Source organism: Rattus rattus, chromosome 11 (genome assembly GCF_011064425.1).
Source record: "Rattus rattus isolate New Zealand chromosome 11, Rrattus_CSIRO_v1, whole genome shotgun sequence".
In the NCBI taxonomy this organism is placed as follows: Eukaryota; Metazoa; Chordata; class Mammalia; order Rodentia; family Muridae; genus Rattus; species Rattus rattus.
The window spans coordinates 70721070-70742689 of NC_046164.1; the positions used below are offsets into that span (position 1 = coordinate 70721070).

General features: G+C 42.3%; 1 protein-coding gene across 5 annotated transcripts; it reads right to left on the reverse strand.

Moving 5' to 3' along the window:
• Positions 1–280: 280 nt before the first annotated feature.
• On the reverse strand, positions 281–21328 carry Rnf4 (ring finger protein 4). Of its 5 annotated transcripts, XM_032916137.1 has the most exons (9): positions 20936–21053; positions 19824–19886; positions 14453–14610; positions 12267–12393; positions 9651–9730; positions 4312–4321; positions 3825–3984; positions 3266–3314; positions 281–2475 (listed from the first exon to the last, which is right to left on the reverse strand). In XM_032916137.1, the coding sequence occupies exons 3-9, from the start codon at positions 14459–14461 to the stop codon at positions 2326–2328; spliced, it is 585 nt and encodes a 194-aa protein (XP_032772028.1). In that variant the 5' UTR covers positions 14462–14610; positions 19824–19886; positions 20936–21053; the 3' UTR covers positions 281–2325. The 5 variants fall into 5 exon arrangements, with proteins under 5 accessions (XP_032772028.1, XP_032772025.1, XP_032772026.1 ...); XM_032916134.1 differs by lacking the exons at positions 19824–19886; positions 20936–21053 and adding an exon at positions 21193–21328; XM_032916135.1 differs by lacking the exons at positions 19824–19886; positions 20936–21053 and adding an exon at positions 21199–21320.
• Between the last annotated feature and the right edge of the window lie 292 nt (positions 21329–21620).

A 21620-nucleotide genomic window follows, 5' to 3' on the forward strand; every position in this document is an offset into this window, starting at 1 on the left:
GTTATTGCTTCTTTGTCAAGACCGGGTTTATCTGTATAGACCAGGTTGGCTTCAAACTCAAGAGGTACACCTCCCTCTGCCTCCGAAGCGCTAGGATTAAGAGTGTGCACTGCCACGGCCCCAAAATAAACTATTTTTGGTCTCTGCCAGGCCTGAGATGTGGTTCTGCTACCTTTTGGATGAGCTGAAATTCTCCTGCCCATACCGGGCACAAATCACACTGAACGAACAGCACACACTTTAGCAAAGGGTTCCAAAGAATAACTGAATAAATAAAAGATACTTGGTTCAAATTGTTTTATTTCCATCTTTAATACTAGTCCAAAACAGACTGATACCCATGAGCATAGTTTAAATGTAACAAAGAAAAGAGTTAAACTATATACATTAAGGAAAAAGGAAAGAAAACCTTTTTTATACCAACCTTTTCCTATTAATGCAGTTTCTGATTAGAACTAAACATGTCTCTTCCTCAATTTAATTTAGGATGAAGTAATAGAACTTTTATGATCAACTTCATAAACTGTCTTTAAGGAGAAAACGAATTTTTAAGTGGGTGTCACCATATTTACCAGTGAACTGGCTGCATGGTTGCCTTGTCTCCTTGAAGTCTGGCTATCATTAGAACTAACAAGATCAAGTCCATGAGGCCCTCAGGGAACTCAATGGCTGTGACATCCAAGGGGAGGGCACATACCATACATCACAATGATGAAAGTTAATGCTCTTACCCTCTGAGTCCATGTAAAAAAACTTATTACTCTCATTCAAACTAACTGAAGTCAAACAGTTAAAAAGTCAGAATGAAGAATAAAACTATTTTCTTTTCACAGAGAGGAGGGACACTCCTTCAGCTCCATTTAAAGTGAATTCTGTGCTGAGTCCCTGCTCCTTCAGAACAGTAAACTGAAAGTCAGTTATTGCTAGCAAAGCTCCAGTGGTCCCTTTCCTACCTCAAAGATGTTCCACACAAAAAGGCTATTGGTTTGACTTGAAGCCCTCTGAGGAAGTAGTGTGGAGGTGGAGGCAGGCTGGCATTCAAAGCCTATCCTATCCTCTATGAGCTACCCTGTCCTGATGTCCCAGGTGGCAACTGACCACCTTTGCTATCTCCGAGAGCACCAGAGCAGAGATTGTTATGTGGTCCCACTGGGAAGAAGAGGCACCACGCTTTGCTGACCAAAACCTACTGAGCAGTCAAAAGTCCAGAGGATCAAAGCTCAACTGGCCAGAAGAGCAGCTTTGGAAATACCTATCTATTCAAGGGGTGTGGGAAAGCCAGGGCAGTGGTAGGTTGAGTAGGGCAACACCTCTGACACATGGGCAACAACAGTGACTTGGGCAAAAGCATGTAAGTGAACAGCTGATAAGGCCATTGTTACTGCTACCACCTCCTGGTATCTATGCTTGGGCAGACATTAGGCAGTGGGAACTGAAAAACTGAGGGTTGGAGGGCATTGTAGACAACACAGGACACATCTTAGCAGAAAAGAAAAGACACTCAAATACTTGCTTGTCCTATTAGCCTTGAATGCTCTGTGCCAGGCAAAGAACTTTGGAGCGTGGGTAGGGTTCCTGAGAACAGTTGGTGAATAGAGATGGGGTGGGATGGGCACTGCTCCCACAGGCAACACTGGGCTGAGGATACTAGCAGTGCTACATCTTCCAGATTGCTGAAGAGCAAGTGAAGAACAGGCTTTATTGCACTTTCTCATTCTTAGGAAACAGGTTGCCCTGCAGAGTCTCTTGATTTGCAGAAAACACTGCACATCAATGATAAGTTTCAGGCATAATCACAGGTCACCTCTGCTCTCATGGGAAGGAAAACTAAGTCCACCAGCTAGGCTATTTCATGGGCAGTTTATGTATTGGTATCCTTGGACTAGATGGACTGTCTGGCCAGGTCACTGTTTGGCAGGCAGAATAGCTAACTGGCAGGTGCCTTGGGAATGTTCTGCACCCACAAGAACTGGGGCAAACTTTCCCAACAGGGAAACTTCTTGACCAACACATAAGCTCCACAAAGAGGCTAGAGCCATGATGCTCAACTGCAATATGCCTGACTCCTTTTTTCCAACTCTGGGTTCAGACCACCCAGAGGGGCAGAGATGCTGAGCTGATCTGGGAGGATCCCTGGATCGTGCTCCATAGCATCAAACTGGAGATAACAAAAGGATGTAAGGGGTTGGAAAACAAAAGACCAGTTTACATCAGACATTGATTTTTGAAAGTCTTTTTGAGCTCAGGAAACTGGAGGCAGATACCATGCAGAAAAGCCAGCCCGGTTGTCTGTCCATTGGTCTATCCTGAGCAGTTGTGAACATTTCATATATAAATGGGATGGTACCGTTTATGGTTGATCTTTTTCCTACAAGTTGGGCAAGTGTTAGCATTCTTAAGGGAATCACGGAGGCACTGGCTACAGAAGACGTGGCCACATTCTGTAGAAACAATGAGACGCCCATTCTGCACAATCTAGAAGACATTAAAAGAACAGCCTTTAATAAAGATTAAAAACAAAACAAAACAAACAAACAAACAAAACAAACAAAAAACCAGCCTTAAAGTATCCCCTTTTCTACAAGGACTCTAACCCACCCATCACCAAGGAGACCAGTAAAACAAAGGAGCTGGGGGGTTGGGGATTTAGCTCAGTGGTAGAGCGCTTGCCTAGGAAGCGCAAGGCCCTGGGTTCGGTGCCCAGCTCCGAAAACAAACAAACAAACAAACAAACAAAAAAAAGAGCTGGGTTATGCCAGAAAAAGCAGAGGCATATACAACAGTCTCATCGGACAGGACTTTGCCAAGTGCAGTAGTACAAAGTGATTAATTATGGGGAACCTCAAAAAAGCCAGCAGCGGGGTTGGGGATTTGGCTCAGTGGTAGAGCGCTTGCTTAGCAAGCGCAAGGCCCTGGGTTCGGTCCTCAGCTCCAAAAAAAAAGAAAAGAAAAGAAAAAGAAAAAGCCAGCAGCTTCTAGTTAAAGCTGGAGTGAAAACATCGGATTTGCACAGGGGCTAAAGATAAAATGTGCCACCACCACCGGCACAATCCACTTTGACACATACACTTGCAAATTAGCCTCATGACAGGTATCAAATTCCACACAATGCACAAATCCTCCAAGTTCTTTTTTTTTTTTTTCTGTAATCACATGAGGTTTATTGATAGGAACCAGTGCACTGGGGTCGAGACTCTTATCCCACGCAGGGGCAGTGGAGTTTGAGCCATCGTCCAAGTTCTTTTGAGTGAAGTAGGTTGCTTACCTCAGAGTATCCATCCATGCAGATCGGACAACTGACGGTGCCCGAGGGCCTAAAATCACAATGCTTTGCATCAGTTTCTAAGTAAAGTATTCGATTATACCCTGTAAAGCAACTTCAAATACACAAGTCTATATCTTCTACCAAATCTCTCATTTTTGCTGAGTTAGGACAGGCACCCAAAAAACGAAGGTAAAGTAACTGTAGGTTTGGGCTCCAACAGCCATTGAAAAAGGGAATGAGAGAAGGTCTAAATAAAAGATGTGGTTAAGTAGGCTTGCCCACCTCTTTTACTTCCAGCACTGTTGCTAGTGGCACCTGTTAACACCTTATAGCCACCCCCCATCTGTGACAGGCACAACCTGGTAACTGTGGATACGTCTGGCTCCTGCTCTATCTGCCAACTGTCTATCCTGAGCAGACAGCTGAGCCCAACCCTGTATTCCCAATGTGCTCACCTGCTTGGAAGACTGTGCTCTGGAGCAAGAGCTAACATACCTGTTTGCATATGCAGTAACTAAACCCTGGCCTCTACCCAACACAGTAACACAGAGCACTTTACCTAAGTCCAGTAGTTCCTTCATCCTTGGTGCTTCGAGGAGTATGGGTAGTCACGTATACATCTTTGTCCTTAGACAGTTCTTCATCATCACTGCTCACCACACAGCTGTCAGCATGGTCTTGGCGCAACCTCCTCCCATTTCTCCTTGGCCTTCTCCTTTCTAAGGAAAAAGTCACATTTTCAGCCACCTTCACCTAATCCCATTTACCCTTATGCCTCTGAAGACCTTCTCTCCCCTTGAGATCTCCAGAGAGAAACTGCTACATAGTAGCTCTGCCCTCAGAAGGTCCTATCAAGGCATAGAGGCCCATCATCACTTGCCTTCTTAGAATAAAGCTCAGCCCCTGGTAGCATGGCAGAGATTGTCAGTAAAACAGCAAGTCTGACCAAAGGCATCTTCCTGCTGAAAGGTCTTGGAAGGACAGCCTGCAATGCTATGGCATTTATTCATAACAACCCAGAGAAAAAAGAAATTAAACCAGCTTACCTTCAACAATCTGAAGATGGAGGGCAGGGGAGAAAAAAAGAGAAGAGTGTGTTATAAACATTCTGACATTTTCTCTGATAAAACACACCTTGCTAGTATATATGTATGGCTTCCCAGTGCTCCCTTACTCCCAGATGATGTACGTGTACTTCTACAGACCACCTATAGACATCTCCAGGTCAGTGCATCTGTGAGTCAACATGCTGAGTCTGAGAACAATCAGCAAAGCTCATTGCTACCAACAGACAATAACAGCCTTTGGAGAAGGATTTGTGCTATTAACATCATAAAAGATCAATTAGATATCGTGAGTCAGCCTTTTGTTAACAAGAACTAGACAAACACTTGTTTGGTAGCTCAGAACACACATTAATGTAGCCAAAGATGATCTTGGTTTCAGACCCATCTTTGCCTTTCACCTTCTAAGTGCTGGATTTGAGGTGTGTACCACCACATTCAGTTTTTACACTGACAATTTCTACCAATTCAACTCAGATTACTGCCACATTCTAGAAAAGGAGAACATTCAAGTCATGGGAGGAATGGCTGTAAGTTTTTCCTTTTCACCATACAGGATGCAGCACTTCTGAAAAGCACAAAACATGAGTCCCCTAGTGTCCATCCAACCCTGTGTCACTCCGTCATACCCTTCATCTGTACTCCTTTGCCGCAAAACTGTTGGCCTTAACTGGCTGTGGTGGTGCAAGGCTTTTTAATACTTTTAACACTACCACTTAGGAGGCAGGGGCAAGTGGATAGGAGTTCAAGGCCAGTCTGGTCTATATACCAAGTTCCAAGGCAGCCAGGACTACAGAGAAACCCTGTCTCAAAGTCCCAAGGTCAGTTCCCACCTTCCACATTTTATCTGAAGGACTCAGCTCACAGAGAAAGGTAGCCCACACCACCGTCTCCTTAAGCCCAAGGATGCTAGTACAGGGGTGAACTCCGCCGCCTGCTCTTCGGTCTAGAGCAGCACATATAAAAGCTCACCTGGTAGGCTGACATTAGTAAGTCCTAAGTTATTTCAGAATCAAGTCTGGAGCTTCTTCTAAGCTTTTTAATACCAACTCACCACCCGTCTACACACACGTGCACGTGCATACACAGTTATTGCTGTTTGGTTAAACTAAATATAATGGCTGATCACAAACAGAAATTAAGAGTAAGGTAAGAGTGGCAAGCACCAGAAATGCCAGCACTGGGAAGCAAAGACAGAAGGCCCAGGAGACAGCTAAAGAGGGAATTTAAACATAGGTTACATGAGACACTCTCAAAACAAACAAAAAAACTAGATTAAAAAAAATCTTCTCGGGGTTGGGGATTTAGCTCAGTGGTAGAGCACTTGCCTAGGAAGCGCAAGGCCCTGGGTTGGTCCCAGCCCAAAAAAAGAAAAAAAAAAAAAAAAAAAAAAAAAAAATCTTCTCGGGGCTGGAGAGATGGCTCAGCAGTTAAGAGCACTGACTGCTCTTCCAGAGGTACTGAGTTCAAATCCTAGCAACCACATGGTGTCTCACAACCATTTGTAATGAGGTCAGGTGCCCTCTTCTGGTGTGTCTGAAGACAGTGACAATGTACTTATATATAATAAATAAATCTTTAAAAAAAAAAAAAAAAATCCTCTCTCTGCTCCTAAAGACTAAAGATGGTGACTGGAAATGTGGAGACAGCTTCATCACTAGGGTAAAAGTCCCTAGAAAACTATAGGCTGGCACAATGGAAGTCTTCCCAAAGTCTCTTCTAAGGCCCAAAAAAGGGAAGATCTAGCAACAGTGTTGGTATGCCCAGAATCTGGTTAGTAGAGCCACTGTTGCCCAGGGTAGATTACTGACTAGAGCAGATATACTGCAAAGAACACTACATTCTCAGTTCCCTAGGAGCTATGGGATACAAACTGATTCTCAACACTATGTAAGAGTCAGAAGAATTTCAGTGCTAGGCTGTGCTCAATTCAGGGCCAGACCTGGACTCTGAGCCATCAATCAGGAATATATGCTCTACTATCTCTAGGACCAGGAAGCTGTGGTTAGTCAGCCACCACTATACCTCAAAAGTGTCCAATGCTGTAAATCTCCCCAATCTCCTAGGATAGCACAATGCTTGCTAGGCAAGGGAGAATAAAGCAAGGCAAAGAGTTAGCAGGGTATCAGGGATGTCTAATGGAAGAAAAAGAGATGAACAAGTACAACACAAACTTGGAACTATGACCTACTAAGGGGCCTTTAAAAGAAGAAAAAGTCAGGTGGGGTATGCCAGTTTAAACATGGAAAATTAAAACTCTTCATCAAGGGGTTGGGGATTTAGCTCAGTGCTAGAGCGCTTGCCTAGCAAGCCCAAGGCCCTGGGTTCGGTCCCCAGCTCTGAAAAAAGAAAGAAGAAGAAGAAGAAGAAGAAGAAGAAGAAGAAGAAGAAGAAGAAAGAAGAAGAAGAAGAAGAAGAAGAAGAAGAAGAAGAAGAAGAAGAAGAAGAAGAAGAAGAAGAAGAAGAAGAAGAAGAAGAAGAAGAAGAAGAAGAAGAAGAAGAAGAAGAAAACTCTTCATCAAGACAAAAAAAAAAAAATCTGTTGGTAATTTTTTTCCCTTTCATGTTCAAATGGAAAACCACACTAATTTATAGTGACAAGCCAGGTAAGATTTCTGTGTTGTATTTTGGGCTCTATATTACTGTTAAGGTCCTGGTCTAAGGTGGCCTCCTTAGGGAGAGCAATGGCCATCTCTGGCTAGGAGAAATAAAGGCCAAAGAGACACCCAGTATTGTTGGAATGAGTGAACCAAATTAATGTGTAAAGAATGGATATCAGCCCAAATTGGGGGGCGGAGATATATTAATATTTATTTTCTGTCAGAGTGTTCTATCTGCATGTACACCCATGTGCCAGAAGAGGGCACCAGATCTCATTATAGATGATTATGACCTACCTACGTGGTTGCTGGAAATTGAACTCAGGACCTTTGGAAGAATAGTCAGTGGTGCTCTTAACTGCTGACCCATCTCTCCAGCCTGAGGGGCATATTTTTATGCATATGCAACCTGAAGTGAATTGGTTAATTGTACTAAGATGTTACTATCACTGTCAAGTGTCCGGATACTTTTGCCAGTGTTATAATAGTAATCAGTGTTTGTACAGGAGGCACATTTTTTGTGTGCTCATTACACTGTTGTACATTAGAGTTTTCTAAACTAAGCTCAGTGAAAAAGCACTTTCACGGCGTGTATGGATCCCCAATTCAACTTCCAGTTGCTATGATGAGATTCTCAATGCAACTATATATTCATTTCTTTTAACTTTTTGGGGTTTTGGACTCCTTTAGAGTTGGAACAGCACAAAGGAATCTGCTTTCAGGGTTCAGGATATGTTGAAAATTTCCCCCAAATTGTGTTCAAGAATTCCTATCCCAGAGATACACCAAGGCTCAATCAGTTCACTCAACTTGTCTGCTCTAATAGTTTTTGTATTATCAGCAAGTTCATCTAAATGACCTACCTCTTACTGTGCTTCAGTAGGAGTCTAAAGACAGTACAGGATAACCTCACAAATATGGCTATCTAGGCCTTTAGTTAATATTAGTAATTTAATGGCCTCTGATAAATCATTATAATCAACAAATGGAGAGTGATTGGAAAAAAGAGCTGTGAAATCCATGCAATTCTTTTATGTCTGAAACAAACACTAGGAAATTTCTGTAATAAATCCAAGAGTAAATAAATCAGAAAAACCCAAGCCTCCTGTCTTCACACTACTGCCATTTGGCATTAACATGTACTCCTGCCAATTAGGTCACCGTCTGCAAAGTTCCCTCACCCCACTCTTCCTACCCCAGGCTCATTCGAGGACTCCTCTGCTCATATCTGTCCTTATAAATGGAAAGGTAGGAAAGCCAAGGAAGAAAGCTGTGCAGCAAAAGCAGTCCAGAGGAAGGTACAAAAGGGAAAATACTGATCTGCCCCTTAGAAGGTAACTACTTTCTTGGAAGTAGATCCCTCCCCAGCTCCCTTGTCAGGACCTAGCCAGGTACATGATTAACATTCAAGAAAAGAGATTTGGGGCTTTCTGAGCCCTTTCCCAGTTCACCAGCTCCCTCCTATCCTTGAGAATATATATATATATATATATATATATATATATATATATATATATATTTTTTTTTTTTTTTTTCCGGAGCTGGGGACCGAACCCAGGGCCTTGAGCTTCCTAGGCAAGCGCTCTAACCACTGAGCTAAATCCCCAACCCCCCGAGAATATATTTTTAAAAGATTTATTTATTTTTATATGAGTACACTATAGCCATCCACAGACACACCAAAAGAGGGCATCGGATCCCATTACAGATGGTTGTGAGCCACCATGTGGTTGCTGGGAATTGAACTCAGGACCTCTGGAAGAACAGCCAGTACTCTTAACCACTGAGCCATCTCTCCAGCCAGAGAATGTTTTTCCTCAATAAACTGTATCTATTTCTATTACTTTGAGATGGGAAAAAGAGAAAGAAAAAGGATTTGGTGCCACTTTCCAGCATTATTCAGCAAATGGAGTGTAGGGAACTCTATGGAATTGACAAGGAATAAAGTAAGAGTCAATGTATAGTTTTGTAGAGGTGGCCACTTAACTTGTTCTTGTTTTGTTCGACAGTTCTAGTCCACTTTCAGCAAAGTCATTAATTACATGGGAGTCAATGTCCCTTAAATTCACCATAGACTTTGTGAGAATACCAGGGATATTAGTACAACTTAGTGATTTCTAACTAAAACCACACCATCTCTTCCGTGGAAGCGCTATAGCATCAATGTTCTTTTCTTTTCCCCCCTTGAAGACAAAGTTTAACCACACAAGCCAGAAACTCTGCCCCTCAAAAGTTCAGATCACAGGCAAGTACCACAAGACCTGGTTATTTACCCTTTCAACTTGTTTTTTTTTTTTTTGAGACAGGGTTTCTCTTTGTAGCCCTGGCTATCCTGGACCTTTAGACCAGTGTGGTCTCAGAACGGTTTGCCTCTGCTTCTCAAGTGCTAAGATTAAAGACATGGGTCACCATGCACCTGGCTTTTCTGTCTTATCTTTTTAAAAAACATTTATTTGTTTATATGAGTACACTATAGTTGTCTTCAGACACACCAGAAGAGGGCATCAGATCCTATTACAGATGGTTGTGAGCCACCATGTGGTTGCTAGGAATTGAACTTAGGACTCTTGAAGAGTAGAGTACTCAGTGTTCTGAACCTCTGAGCCATCTCTATAGCCCCTTTCACAATCTTTCCAACCCTGACCAGTGTCCCAGACATCAAATGCAGATATGGGCCTAGAACTCCTATCCAAACCAGTCAACTCTCACCCAAATGCTTACCACAACAGAGTCATTGTGAGTCAGGTCCACAACCACAGGCTCTAAAGATTCACAGGTGAGGTCCACGATTTCATCTCCAACTTCAAAATAAAGCAAAATATTAGGATAGTAAGGCTGTACTGTGTAGGCGTGGTTTGTATTACACAGTATAGACCTGTGTCAGAGTATAAAAACCCTGACCAAAAAAACAAAAAACAAACAAAAAACAAACAAAAAACAAAAAAACAACCCTAACCCCCTCTCAAAAATGATATTGAAAAAGTGCCCCTCTAGCATTTTGCTAAGTGGGCTGCATGAATTGTAGAAGTCCTAGAGGTGTACACCCAACAAAGTAGTTCTGTCCCACCTGCAGTCATGCCAGGCACCACCACAATTTCATTAATTAGGGAGGGCATGCAAAAAAGCTTAAGTATTTTTCTTCCTGATTGCCAGTAACATTAAAAAATATGAGGTTTAGAATTTTATCAACAGTATGGGTCTAACACAGAAACTTGTTTTATCTGCTTCTATTGAATTTCCCAGTGTTAGGTGTGGTGGCACACATTGTAATGCCAGCACCCGACAGGCAGATCTGTTTGAGTTCAAGGACAGCTTGGTCTACATAGCAAGGTCCAGACTACTGAAGACTATGTAGTTACAGTAAAGACTATCTGTCTGCCTGCTTCTTCCCCACACTCCATACCTATATACACACAGATATTCAATACTCTTTAGACCAATTACTTCTCACTCTTCATGAAAAAGAATGGCTGCTACTTAATGATCATAATTTATGGGTCCATAAACTTATGGGTCTTTTCTTTTTCAAGACAGGGATTCTCTTGTGTAGTCCTGGCAATCCTCGAACTCAAAGAGATCCACCTGCCTCTGACTCCTGAGTGCTGAGATTAAAAGTTTGCACCACCACCAGCTATAAGCTATTCTTTTTTTGGCAGATACAACTGGCTCTTCCACAAGGTACCAACAGGCAGCTTGTGAATACCATCTTGCAAAGGTGACAGGACTGCCAACAGTATGACAAATGCCACCTTGGAAGCAGCTGCAAGTCCTGACATTGAGTCCATGTCTGTGTTCAGTGTCACAGTAAGAGAAAGGGACCTCCTTTGGGTATAGAGGTCCAGAGTCCTAATCTGTAGGTAAAGAGTGAAGATTTTGAGGAATTCACTGTAAGAAGTGAATGAAACGGAATCCAAACAGAAAATGAACACTACCCTGGGAAGTCCAGGAAACCCATCTTACATGAAGTAGCTTTTTTTTAACTCTAAGATCGCTGAAATCAAGTTCCTATTCCCTTAATCATTTTTCTCTTTGCAGTGCTAAGGGCTGAACAAAGGTCTTGTGCATGAAAGATGTGCTGTACATTACTAAGCTATGCCTGTAGCCCACTGCTACATGAGTTATAAAAAAACAACAGAGCAAAAGGGTTTGATCCAAGCCACCTGACACTTCTGAGAAAGCACAAGAAAATCCAATCTGGCCTCTGCCTAAACCAAGCTCTAACAATGATAGCTGCTGACAAGTTTGTCTTTATAAGTTTTCTCTTAATGAAACCTAGGGCTGGAGAGATGACTCAGAGGTAAAGAGCACTGAATGCTCCTTCAGAGGTCCTGAGTTCAATTCCCAGAAACCACATGGTGGCTTACCACCATCTGTAACAAGATCTCATACCCTCTTCTCCTGTGTCTGAAAACAGCTAAAGTGTACCCACATACATAATAAAAATAAATCTTAAAAAAAAAAAAAAAAAGAAAAGAAAATCCAAAAGAGGAAACTCTCAAGTATTTCACCAAGCTAAGCAGGGTGAAGTTCATGAGCCAAGTGACTGCTTCAAAACCCATTAAGATACCACAATACTTTACTCATTGTTGCTGTAAGCAGTGAATAGTAAGTCAGTCTTAAGACATGCACATAAAGGGCTCGAGAGATGGCTCAGCGGTTAAGAGCACCCAACTGCTCTTCCAGAGGTCCTGAGTTCAATTCCCAGCAACCACATGGTGGCTCACAAACCATCTGTAAAGGGATCCGATGCCCTCTTTTGGTGTATCTGAAGACAGCTAAAGTGTACTTAAATATAAAAAAAAAATAAATCTAGGAAAAAAAAAAAAAAAAAAAAAAAAAGACACGCACATAAAGAAAGTACAAGAGTTTCCAACAGCTAACATTTGTAGCATACAATCTGTCATACATGGTCCCAAAGGCTTTGTGGTACAAATTCAACTTACCATATATACTAACATCATTCCCGACATCAGTTCCAGGGAATATAATGTTTCTTCTGACCTCCATAGGCACCAGGGACACATGTAGGGCAGACATAGAAGCTAAACACTCATACATATAACATGGATAGAAAAAAGGTGTGGGGTTGGGGATTTAGCTCAGTGGTAGAGCGTTTGCCTAGGAAGTGCAAGGCCCTGGGTTCAGGTCCCCAGCTCAAAAAAAAAAAAAAAGAACCAAAAAAAAAAAAAAAAAAAAGAAAGAAAGAAAAAAAGGTGTGACTTCCCCTAAGGCCTCAGGTTGGCATTAGCATAAGCTGGTCCAATTCCCATGCATGTCCACTATATCGCACCATGCCCACTTGTCAACATTACAGTCTAGTGTTTCTGGCTCTCTTACCAGTTTCCACAAGTTCTATGGGTTCCGCTTCCAAGGAAATCTCAGGGGTTGAAGTTGTTTCCCGAGTTCGCTTCTGGGTTTGTCTAGAATTCACAGCTCCACCACGCCGCTTTCTTTGAGGATTTCTCTAAGGTCATCAAGGGAGAAGGAAGCAGTCGCATCAGCCCCAGATTTGACGGGGTTTCAGGAAGAATAAAAAACAGGGGAATGGTCCAACTTGGTTGCCCTCTTACTTGTCTGTGTCTGCCCACACAGGCATGCACACCCACCCACACAGGAGGTATAATCTATCTTTATAAAACCTGTGGTACTTATTTAGTCCATTTAAACTATTCTATGCCCACCACTTAGTTACCACTCTTCAGTCCTGGCCCATTTTTTTCTTCATGTCTCTCCTCAGTATCTCCCAATTCTATCCTGAGTTCAGGTACTTGCTGGTTTATGTCAGTCTCTCCTCAGCTTTCTTTTATCTCTTATACTATCACTATTTCCCAAATCCTTTCTCTTCCTGCCAGTGTCCCACTTCTTATGTCCTGCCTCAGCTCATTGGCCATCGGCTTTTTTTTTTTCTTCTTTCTTCTTCTTTTTTTTTTTTTTTGGAGCCGAGGACCGAACCCAGGGCCTTGCGCTTTCTAGGCAAGCGCTCTACCACTGACCTAAATCCCCAACCCCGGCCATCGGCCTTTTTTATCGACAAATAATGAAGAATAATTCTGAAGAAGAAATTCTGAAGAAAAAGAAAAAAAAATTCTGTAGCCATGCATAGCTAAATTCACTATTTAAAAAAAAAACATTTATCATGTGCATGCATGTACTTGTGGCTACTATGCACATACAACAGAGGACAACTTTCAGCAATCAATTTTCTCCTTCTACCATGTGGGGCATGGAGTAAAACTCAGGTTGTTAGGCTTTTTAGTAAGCCCCTTAACTTGATTACCACCTTTCCATGCCATAACTAATTAATATATGTAATATATAAAATAAAAATAGCTTTCACTTTAGTAAGTTTAATAAACTTAGTAAAGTTACATTTATACCAAATTATTTAGAGTAAGCATAATTTGTTAACAAATACTGGATCTGCACGCACATCTATGTCAATACCTAAACCCAAGTGAATCCAGACTGTACCTGCCTTACACCAAACCAAGGATGATGACAAGTGAACCAAGGATGATCAAAAGTGAAAAATCATTCTTTAATTAGAAAATTTTAAGTTGGGCTAGAGAGATGGCTCAGTGGTTAAGAGCACTGACTACTCTTCCAGAGATCCTGAGTTCAAATCCTAGCAATCACATGGTGGCTCACAACGATCTGTGATGGGATCAGATGCCCTCTTCAGGTGTGTATATACAGTAGACTTATATACAATAAATAAATCTTTAAAAAAATTTTAAGTTTTATTATACATATACAAGTATTTTGCCTGTATGTACATATCTATGTACCACTTGAAAACCAGAAGGGGCTATTAGATCTCCTGAACTGGTGTTACAGATAATTCGGAGCAGACATGCTGCGAATTGAATCCAGGTCCCATGGAGAAGCAGCAAGGGCAGTATGAGCCAGCTCCCTAAACCCAGTTTCTGATCGTTGTAAATAGTAGTTAATAAATTTATAAAGGATAGAGTCTGGGGCTGGAGAGATGGCTCAGCGGTTAAGAGCACCCAACTACTCTTCTAGAGATCCTGAGTTCAATTCCCAGCAACCACATGGTGGCTCACAACCATCCCTCTTCTGGTGTGTCTGAAGACAGCTACAGTGTATTAATATAAATAAAATAAATCTTAAAAAAAAAAAGAAAAAAGGATAGGGTCTGATCTCAGTGAATTCTTGAATTTGGCCTTGAACTTAAAATTCTGATCTTGCCTCAATTAATCAATAGATTATAGGTTTATTTACCATCTACTTAGATTATAGACAAGTGTACATCTCAACACAGATTTTTCAGTTATGCTGGAAAATGTAATCAGGGCTTTGTACTAAGCAACAGAGACACATCCTCAGGTGTTTTCATTTATTTTTAGAGACAGAGCACTGTGCAATTCAGACTGTCATCAACTTCCAGTCTTTGTAGTTCAACTTCCCAATGTCTAGAATTCGAGACTGGTACTATCTTTAATATGCTGTAAGGGAACACAAGGTAGTTACTGTTGGTAATAAAATATATGAAGAAAACTTACTGTACTCATTGTGCTCTCTGGCTTCAATCCACAGAATAGGAAGCGATCTACACCAAGGTTTATGGTGTGGTAGAATGTTCTCAATCTCTCATGCCCACTGAATACTCATTCTGTGGTTCACAATTTGGAGCCAACTAGATGTTCAGAATGTCTAAATTCTGAAAAACAAAAGATACCAACTTGATAAATGTTGCTATTTGTACTGTTGAAAAAACTCACATATATACGTACACCATACACAATTTACCAGTTTTTTTCTGCTACCTGGATGCTTTCCTGAACATTTTATTTAATTTGTATCCTTACCCTACATTCATTTTAGAAGGAAGATATTGTTGAATATAGAATTATGTAATCCCAATGTATATAACCCAAACTATCTTCTGCTCAAGCTCCTTTTAAATGTTTGGGATTGAATGGAAGGCTTCCTGTATTCTAACACTGAGCTATATACTCCTGTATTCCCTCCAGACCTCCTTTTTCTAGTTGCTTCAAATGTAGTAAAAGTATTGTGGTTAACTCCAGGAGCTTAAAGACAAGTAAGTTTTAGATGCTTAACTGGAATACACCAGCTCCTTAGCAACCAGGAAAGGGAATAGAGCTTCCTAAGCCAATCAGTTTCCCATGACTTCACCATCCTCCCAAGGACCTGAGGGGCTAAGATGACAGTAATTTTTTGCAAGTTTCCCAACAGACTATTCAGACCATAGTAATTGCTAGATTCCAGTGTACATTATCCTTCTCATCTTAGGAAGTTTCTTACATATGAGTGACCATCTATGAAATGTATCCCTCACCCCGCATAAATTTTCTCACAGGCATTATCTTATTTCAGAAGAATATAACAAAAATATCTTGACAATGAATGAGCTGGAAGAAAGCCTCATGGATTAGAGGACTTGCGGTGAAAGGAAGAGGAAGGACTTGAGTTAAACTTCTACAATACCCACATAAAAGCCAGACATGGCAGCATACCAGTGCCCAGCCACCTCAGTTCAGAAAACACTTCAGATTTAGTAAGACTTCAGATTTAGTTTCAAAAAAGGTGAAGGGCAACATAGGAAGACTGTCCTCCTTTGGCCTCTACATGGGCAAAATACAAAACACACACTGTGCATGCAAAAGGGAAAAAAGAGCTGTTTGCTTGCTGAGTGCTGAGAAATAATGGGACACACATATTTTGACTGTTCCATTAGCCTCTTGATTCACTCTATATTTAGGCTTCTAAGACTGGCTACTACCTATTGCCCTAACCTGTATGCTTCTTATAAATCTGAGACCAAGTCTCCTAAAAACCCACTAAAGCTTCGCTAGGAGTTTTCCTCAAGTCTTTTCATACTCCACATTACTGGTGACCATACCAGTTACATTCCAAATCTGTTTTTTTCTTCTCCAGAGATAACCAAAGCCAAGTCTGAGAACTCTATGACAGAAACCAGTCTTTGAGAATCTACCAAGAGAATCCAGGCAGAAAGGGGCATCCATTACATCAATCTGAAGATGTAGAAAGGAAGTGTGAATTCAGAGGTTATATCAGAATATCCTCACCAACTGCAAAGGGTTGGGGGCATCAGAATATTGATAACCAATAAATACCAGAACCCACATTTTTTGTTTTCTGGGATTTTTTTCCATCTTTCAGTGGTGGGAACGTAGCCCACAACTTTAGTCCTACTCCATCTCTGAGTTACCTTCCTAGTTTCCAAGAAGCTAAACATATAGGTGTGTATATGTGTGTGTATACAGGTTTTTGGTTTTTTAAAAATGTTTCTTTGCACCCCTGTTTGTCCTGGAACTGGAAGAGATCTAGCTACATATGTCTCCAGAGGTCTGATTAAAGGTGTGTGCCATCATGCCTGGCAGAGAATCTATACAACTGTTATGCTGAGACCAAAATTAGAGGTATCATAGAAGAAAACTGTAACATGGAAATTTAGTGTCAGGGAACTCTTAATTCCTTTCTTCCAACACAAATCTTCCAGCACAATGAACTCAACAAGAGCCCCACCATCCTTTGGGGCAAAGGAAGCCCTCAGTGTGACAGGACTTATCTACTTTCCACCTCCCTAGTATTTTGCTAGTATAACAGACGCTATGATAATTGTAGGAGGGCAAATTCCTTTGAGAGTGAGTATCCTTACCATTAAAAGATCTATAGAACACTGACCACTCCAGGAAAGGACAGCCAGCCAGGCATTTCCAAACCTCTAAGAATGTGAAACATTCATTCAAAGGTACCCAGCTGTTCAGTCCAGGAGAATGATTCCATAAAACCAGTAAGGCAAAGAATGTTGTTAAATATACCTATAATCCTCAAATTTGGAAGAATGAACCAGAAAGATTAAGATAGAGACCAGACTGCCTAGCAAGCGCAAGGCCCTGGGTTCGGTCCCCAGCCCCGCAAAAAAGAAAAAAACAACAACAAAACAAAAAGAAAAGGGGTTGGAGATTTGGCTCAGTGGTAGAGCGCATGCCTAGGAAGCGCAAGGTCCTGGGTTCGATCCCCAGCCCCAGAAAAAGAAAAAAAAAAAAAACCAAAAACCAAAACAAAATACCACAAAACCAAGAGATAGCAAACTAAATCAGTTTAGACCAAAAACTAAAACCAAAACCTCCAGAATGTTACAAATATTGTATGTGAGGAATTCAGGCAGAATGTCCCTGGAAAATTGAAGAGAATCAGAATAAGGTAGAGATTCAGAATGAGTGAAAATTAGGAACAAACACCTCAAGTTGCTTGTTTTCTCTCACTTTCAACAGGTAATCTACATTCTCTATTGGCTGTCTCCTGCTGCCATCTGTTCTCATTTTCACAAGGTTACAATATTCAGCTATTAACAGTTCCTTATAAAAACATAGTATTACAGGCCCAATACTCAACAACTTGGCCAATGACTTTTAAAAACATGTAGTAGTGGGGTTAGATTTACCTCATAGTAGAGCGCTTGGTTTAGCAAGCGCAAGGCCCTGGGTTCAGTCCTCAGCTCCAGAAAAAAAAAAAAAAAAAGAAAAAAGAAAAAAAAACAAAAACAAAAAACAAACAAACAAAAAAAGCCAAAAAAACCAAACACATGTAGTAGTACTCTTCTCCAAATGTCATCTGGCTAACAAAATTAACTATGATACTATGATACTGTCAGCTTTGCTTGTGGAATTGAGTCTTAGATGGTCTCCCACATTCAAGTTATTGTGAAACCTGCATAACCCTGGCTCTAAAACAAAGCAACAGAAGTACCTTATGTAACTCAGTTTAGCTTGGAGTAACTTTCTGATTTTTCCTTCTATTTTTCAACGAAGCTGTGAATAGAAACAACTTCCTACTTCTCCCTATTGTATCAACACCACCAAAAAAACCTGATTCCAAACATGTCTGTATGTCACTTTCCAGTATCCAGTGAGTAGATATCACTCATTCATTCACTCAGGGATCTTTTCCAAGACAGTGCTTCACATAATACTTGGATAGTGGAGGCAGGCAGGTCTCAAAGTTTGAGGCCAGTCAGGAATACACAGTTGAGGTCCTATCTCAGAATAATAAATTTAAAAACTATCATATGGGGGGCTGGAGAGATGGTTCAGTGGTTAAGAGCACTGACAGCTCTTCCAGAGGTCCTGAGTTCAATTCCCAGGAACCACATGGTGGCCCACAACCATCTGTAATGGGATCTGATGCCCTCTTCTTGTGTGTCTGAAGACAGCAACAGTGTGTGTGTGTGTGTGTGTGTGTGTGTGTGTGTGTGTGTGTGTGTGCGCGCGTGCGTGCGCTTAAACCCAACCATATGGACACACATAGTATGTGCCATATATAGTGTGTAATGTAAAAGTCAGAGGATAACTTTGTGGATTTAGTTCTTCCATCCACCTTTACATAGTGCAATGGTTATTCTTGGCTGTCAACTTGACTACATATGGAATTACAAAACCCAAATGTCTGGGTATGCCTGCAAGGAATCTTTTTCTTTTTTGAGACAGCGTTTCTCTGTGTAGCTCTAGCTATCCTGAATTTCCTCAGTAGACCATACTATACTGGCCTCAAACTCAAGAGATCCACCTGCTTCTGCCTCCCAAGTGCTTGGGATTAAAGGCCTGCACCACCACTGTCCATCCATACCTCTAATCAAATACTCCACTGCATTTAGTATACTTGTCAAAACCAAAAAATAAGGTTGTGTTTTTCTTAATGAAACTGCATTTAAATTATGTTGCTCATTAGATGCTTTGAAGAGATAGCAAGTTAACTGGGGAGAAATAGCAGGAAAGGTATTTTATTTGAACCTAGGGCTTAACACATGCTAATACGTGAACTACCACTGAGCTACATATCTCCATTATATAAGAATCTGAGTTCAGATTCCAATATACAAATGCTTAGGCACAACAGAGTGCTCATCTGTAAACCCTACTGAGTGAGTGTGTTTGTTGGGGAGGTGGGGTAGACAGGAAGCCTAAGGCCTAGAGACCTGGTCTCTGGTGGCATATGTACCCCACACCCACAGAGAGGAGAGTGAGGCTAACTCACTTGCCCAGAACTCATTCCTCAGCCCAGTTATTTGTGATCCTCTTGCCTCAGCTTCTTGAATAGACAGGATTACAAGCATTAGCCACCAGTTTGGCTATACTTTATTTCTTGAGGGACATGAAGAGTTTCAGATCTAGTGGGGGGAATAGATTCTTTCAATACATGTAAAATTATAGTCTCTATCAGGAAACAAAGAGGCAAGGTAGTAAGATTCTTACAGGCTCTGATGCTATAATCCCATGATCTCAGTTACACCAGAAGCTGAGTCAGGAGGACTGCCAAATTCAAGGCCTGCCAGGATTATCAAAGAAGTTCAAGGACAGCCTAGGTAACTTAGGGAAATGCTATCTCAAAAAGTAAAATGAGGAGTTGGTTTACCATACATAGCAGGTAAAACATTTGCTATATAGAGACCTGATAAATTAATTGAAACCGAAGTAATCTCATAAAAAAACAGAAAGAGTAGACTTAGCAAGTTGTCTTCTCACCACCAAACACACATCAAGGCACACGGGTGCTCACATCATATACACACATCAGTATTGGCAATGAATACAAAGAGGGCCAGAGATGTAACTCAGCAGTAGAGGAGCTGCCTAACATGCATCAAGCTCTAGGTTCAATCTCCAGTCCCAACAAAACAATACCCCTTGACTGTTCAGGAATGAAATAAACATACTCACCAAGAAATCAACTTTCCTTAGGGGAAAAACAAAACAACCAAATAAGCAAGGAAACAAACAAAAACAGAACTGTTTTTGCAATGGGAGTCTCGGAGTAGCCCAGGCTAGCCTCGATTCCACATAGAACCCAACAAGAATGACCTTAGATTCCTGATTCTACTTCCCCTACCTCTGAAAGGCTGGAATCACAAGCACTCTTCAAAGTATTTAGAAAATTGTTATAAGAGGTCCCCTGATAGAAAAACAAAACAAAACAAAACAAAACTCACTATTTGAGAACTGTAAAAAATGTAGTCAACTGTGTCTTTAATCCCAGCACTTGGGAACCAGAGGCAGGGGGATCTCTGAGTTTGAGCCAGGTCTACAGAGTGAGTTCCATGACAACCAGGGCTACACATAGAAACCCTGTCTGGAAAAGCCCCCACCCAAAAAGTGATTAGCACTGTTTAAAAATGAGGCTTTTTAGAAAATTATAGCTGCGGGCTCAAGTATAAATACAAAGGTTAAGCAAGACGACTTTGCACTCATTTCATATCGAACTCACACGTACACCGGATCCCAAGTGTTTTCTCCATCCATTAAAAAGAAAAAGCACCAGGTGTGTGTAGGGTCTGGGTTGGAGAAGTTCCCTCTCACTACTGTCAGGAACAAGAGTCAATCTGCAGGCTGAAAGACCTCAGACTACCTGGCTTTTGTAGACCTCAGTCTCCCCAATCACTTGGGCAACCTAAACAGAGCGCCAGACCGAAGAAATGAAGCTTAAAACGCCCATGGGTAAAAACGAGTTTTAAAAAAAAAAAGGGGCAGAAACGCCCAGCCCAGATCTGAACTCCTCCCCCCTCGAATCAAAATGTGGACAATGGCGTCCACTGGAAACAGTGTTAAAGGTTAAGGATCAGGTGGTTTCCTATTCCTGAGTATATATGTGCCCTGAGGGAAGACCCCGAGAGGGCTCAAGGGCTGGGCTCTAAGTCTCAAACGCACGCCTTACTAACCATAGGGAGCCGAAAGCGGCTTCTGGAAGCCCAAACCCCATTCAGTTCCAAGGCCCGCAAGCGTCCTCGGCTCTCTCGCAGCTTAGATAAGGCCCGCCACGCGGCCTGGGTGCCCCAGCAAACTCGCAGGCCTCAAGAAGGCGGGGCGCGACGCCAACACACAAAGGCTGCGTCGTCAGCAAGGAACAAAACCCTAGCTCAGGTTTTCGCCGATCCGCCCGCCCAGCCAAAAGAGTGACCTTGGGCGCCCCCCCTCCCCTCGTTGAGCCTCAGTTTCCCTTCCTACTTTGCAAAAAAGGTTCTCCGGCCAGGCTGTGGGTTGGTGAGCAGAGCCCCACACAGAGATTTCCCTACTTCCGATGAGTGCGGCGCTCCAGGTTCCGACAATCGCGCGCTCTCCCGGACAGTAGGCAGAGGGCCCAACCCCAAGAGGCGCGGCTCCGCGACAGGCGGGCGGGCACCAACCCCAAGGCAGGCCAAGAGGCCGCCCGCGCTCCACGCCCGCACAACCCGCACCCGCCGCCTCCATCCTGCGAAGCTTACCCTTACTTGGAGTTGGTGTTATCAGCCAAACGCCTTGGCCACCGCGCTCGAGCAAGGACGCACCTAATCCAGCAGCCGCTGAGGAGACCCGCTCAAGCAAGACTCCACCGTCTCACGAAGACCCACTTCCGCTCGTCCGGCACCGGCCCGCCCTCTCCCGCCTTTACTCTCGTGCTCTACCGGTTTAGGAAGGAGAAGTTGCAATTTTATTGGGTGAGAAAACCATCTATTACCACTTTGAAATGCACCTTCTTCCGGCCACGCCCCCGCTTGCTTGCGGGAGCTTCCACTTCCCGCGAGAGTACCGCCGGTCGCGCTCCTCCCACGAGAACTTGGCGGAGTCGTTGCTGCGGGATCCTCGTGAGCTTGCCTACTGGTTGTTTTACTTTTCGTTTGACTTCTGACCTGTTTTACTGTGGCCCTCCGGC

Bases quoted from the DNA above. Each gene is read 5' to 3' on its own strand.
- Rnf4 (XM_032916134.1), bottom strand. The intron at 9,731-12,266 runs GTAAGAGAGCCA...TTTATTTTGAAG, and splicing joins CATAGAACTTGTGGAAACTG to TTGGAGATGAAATCGTGGAC. The intron at 3,315-3,824 runs GTAAAGTGCTCT...TTGTGATTTTAG, and splicing joins GAAGGAACTACTGGACTTAG to GCCCTCGGGCACCGTCAGTT.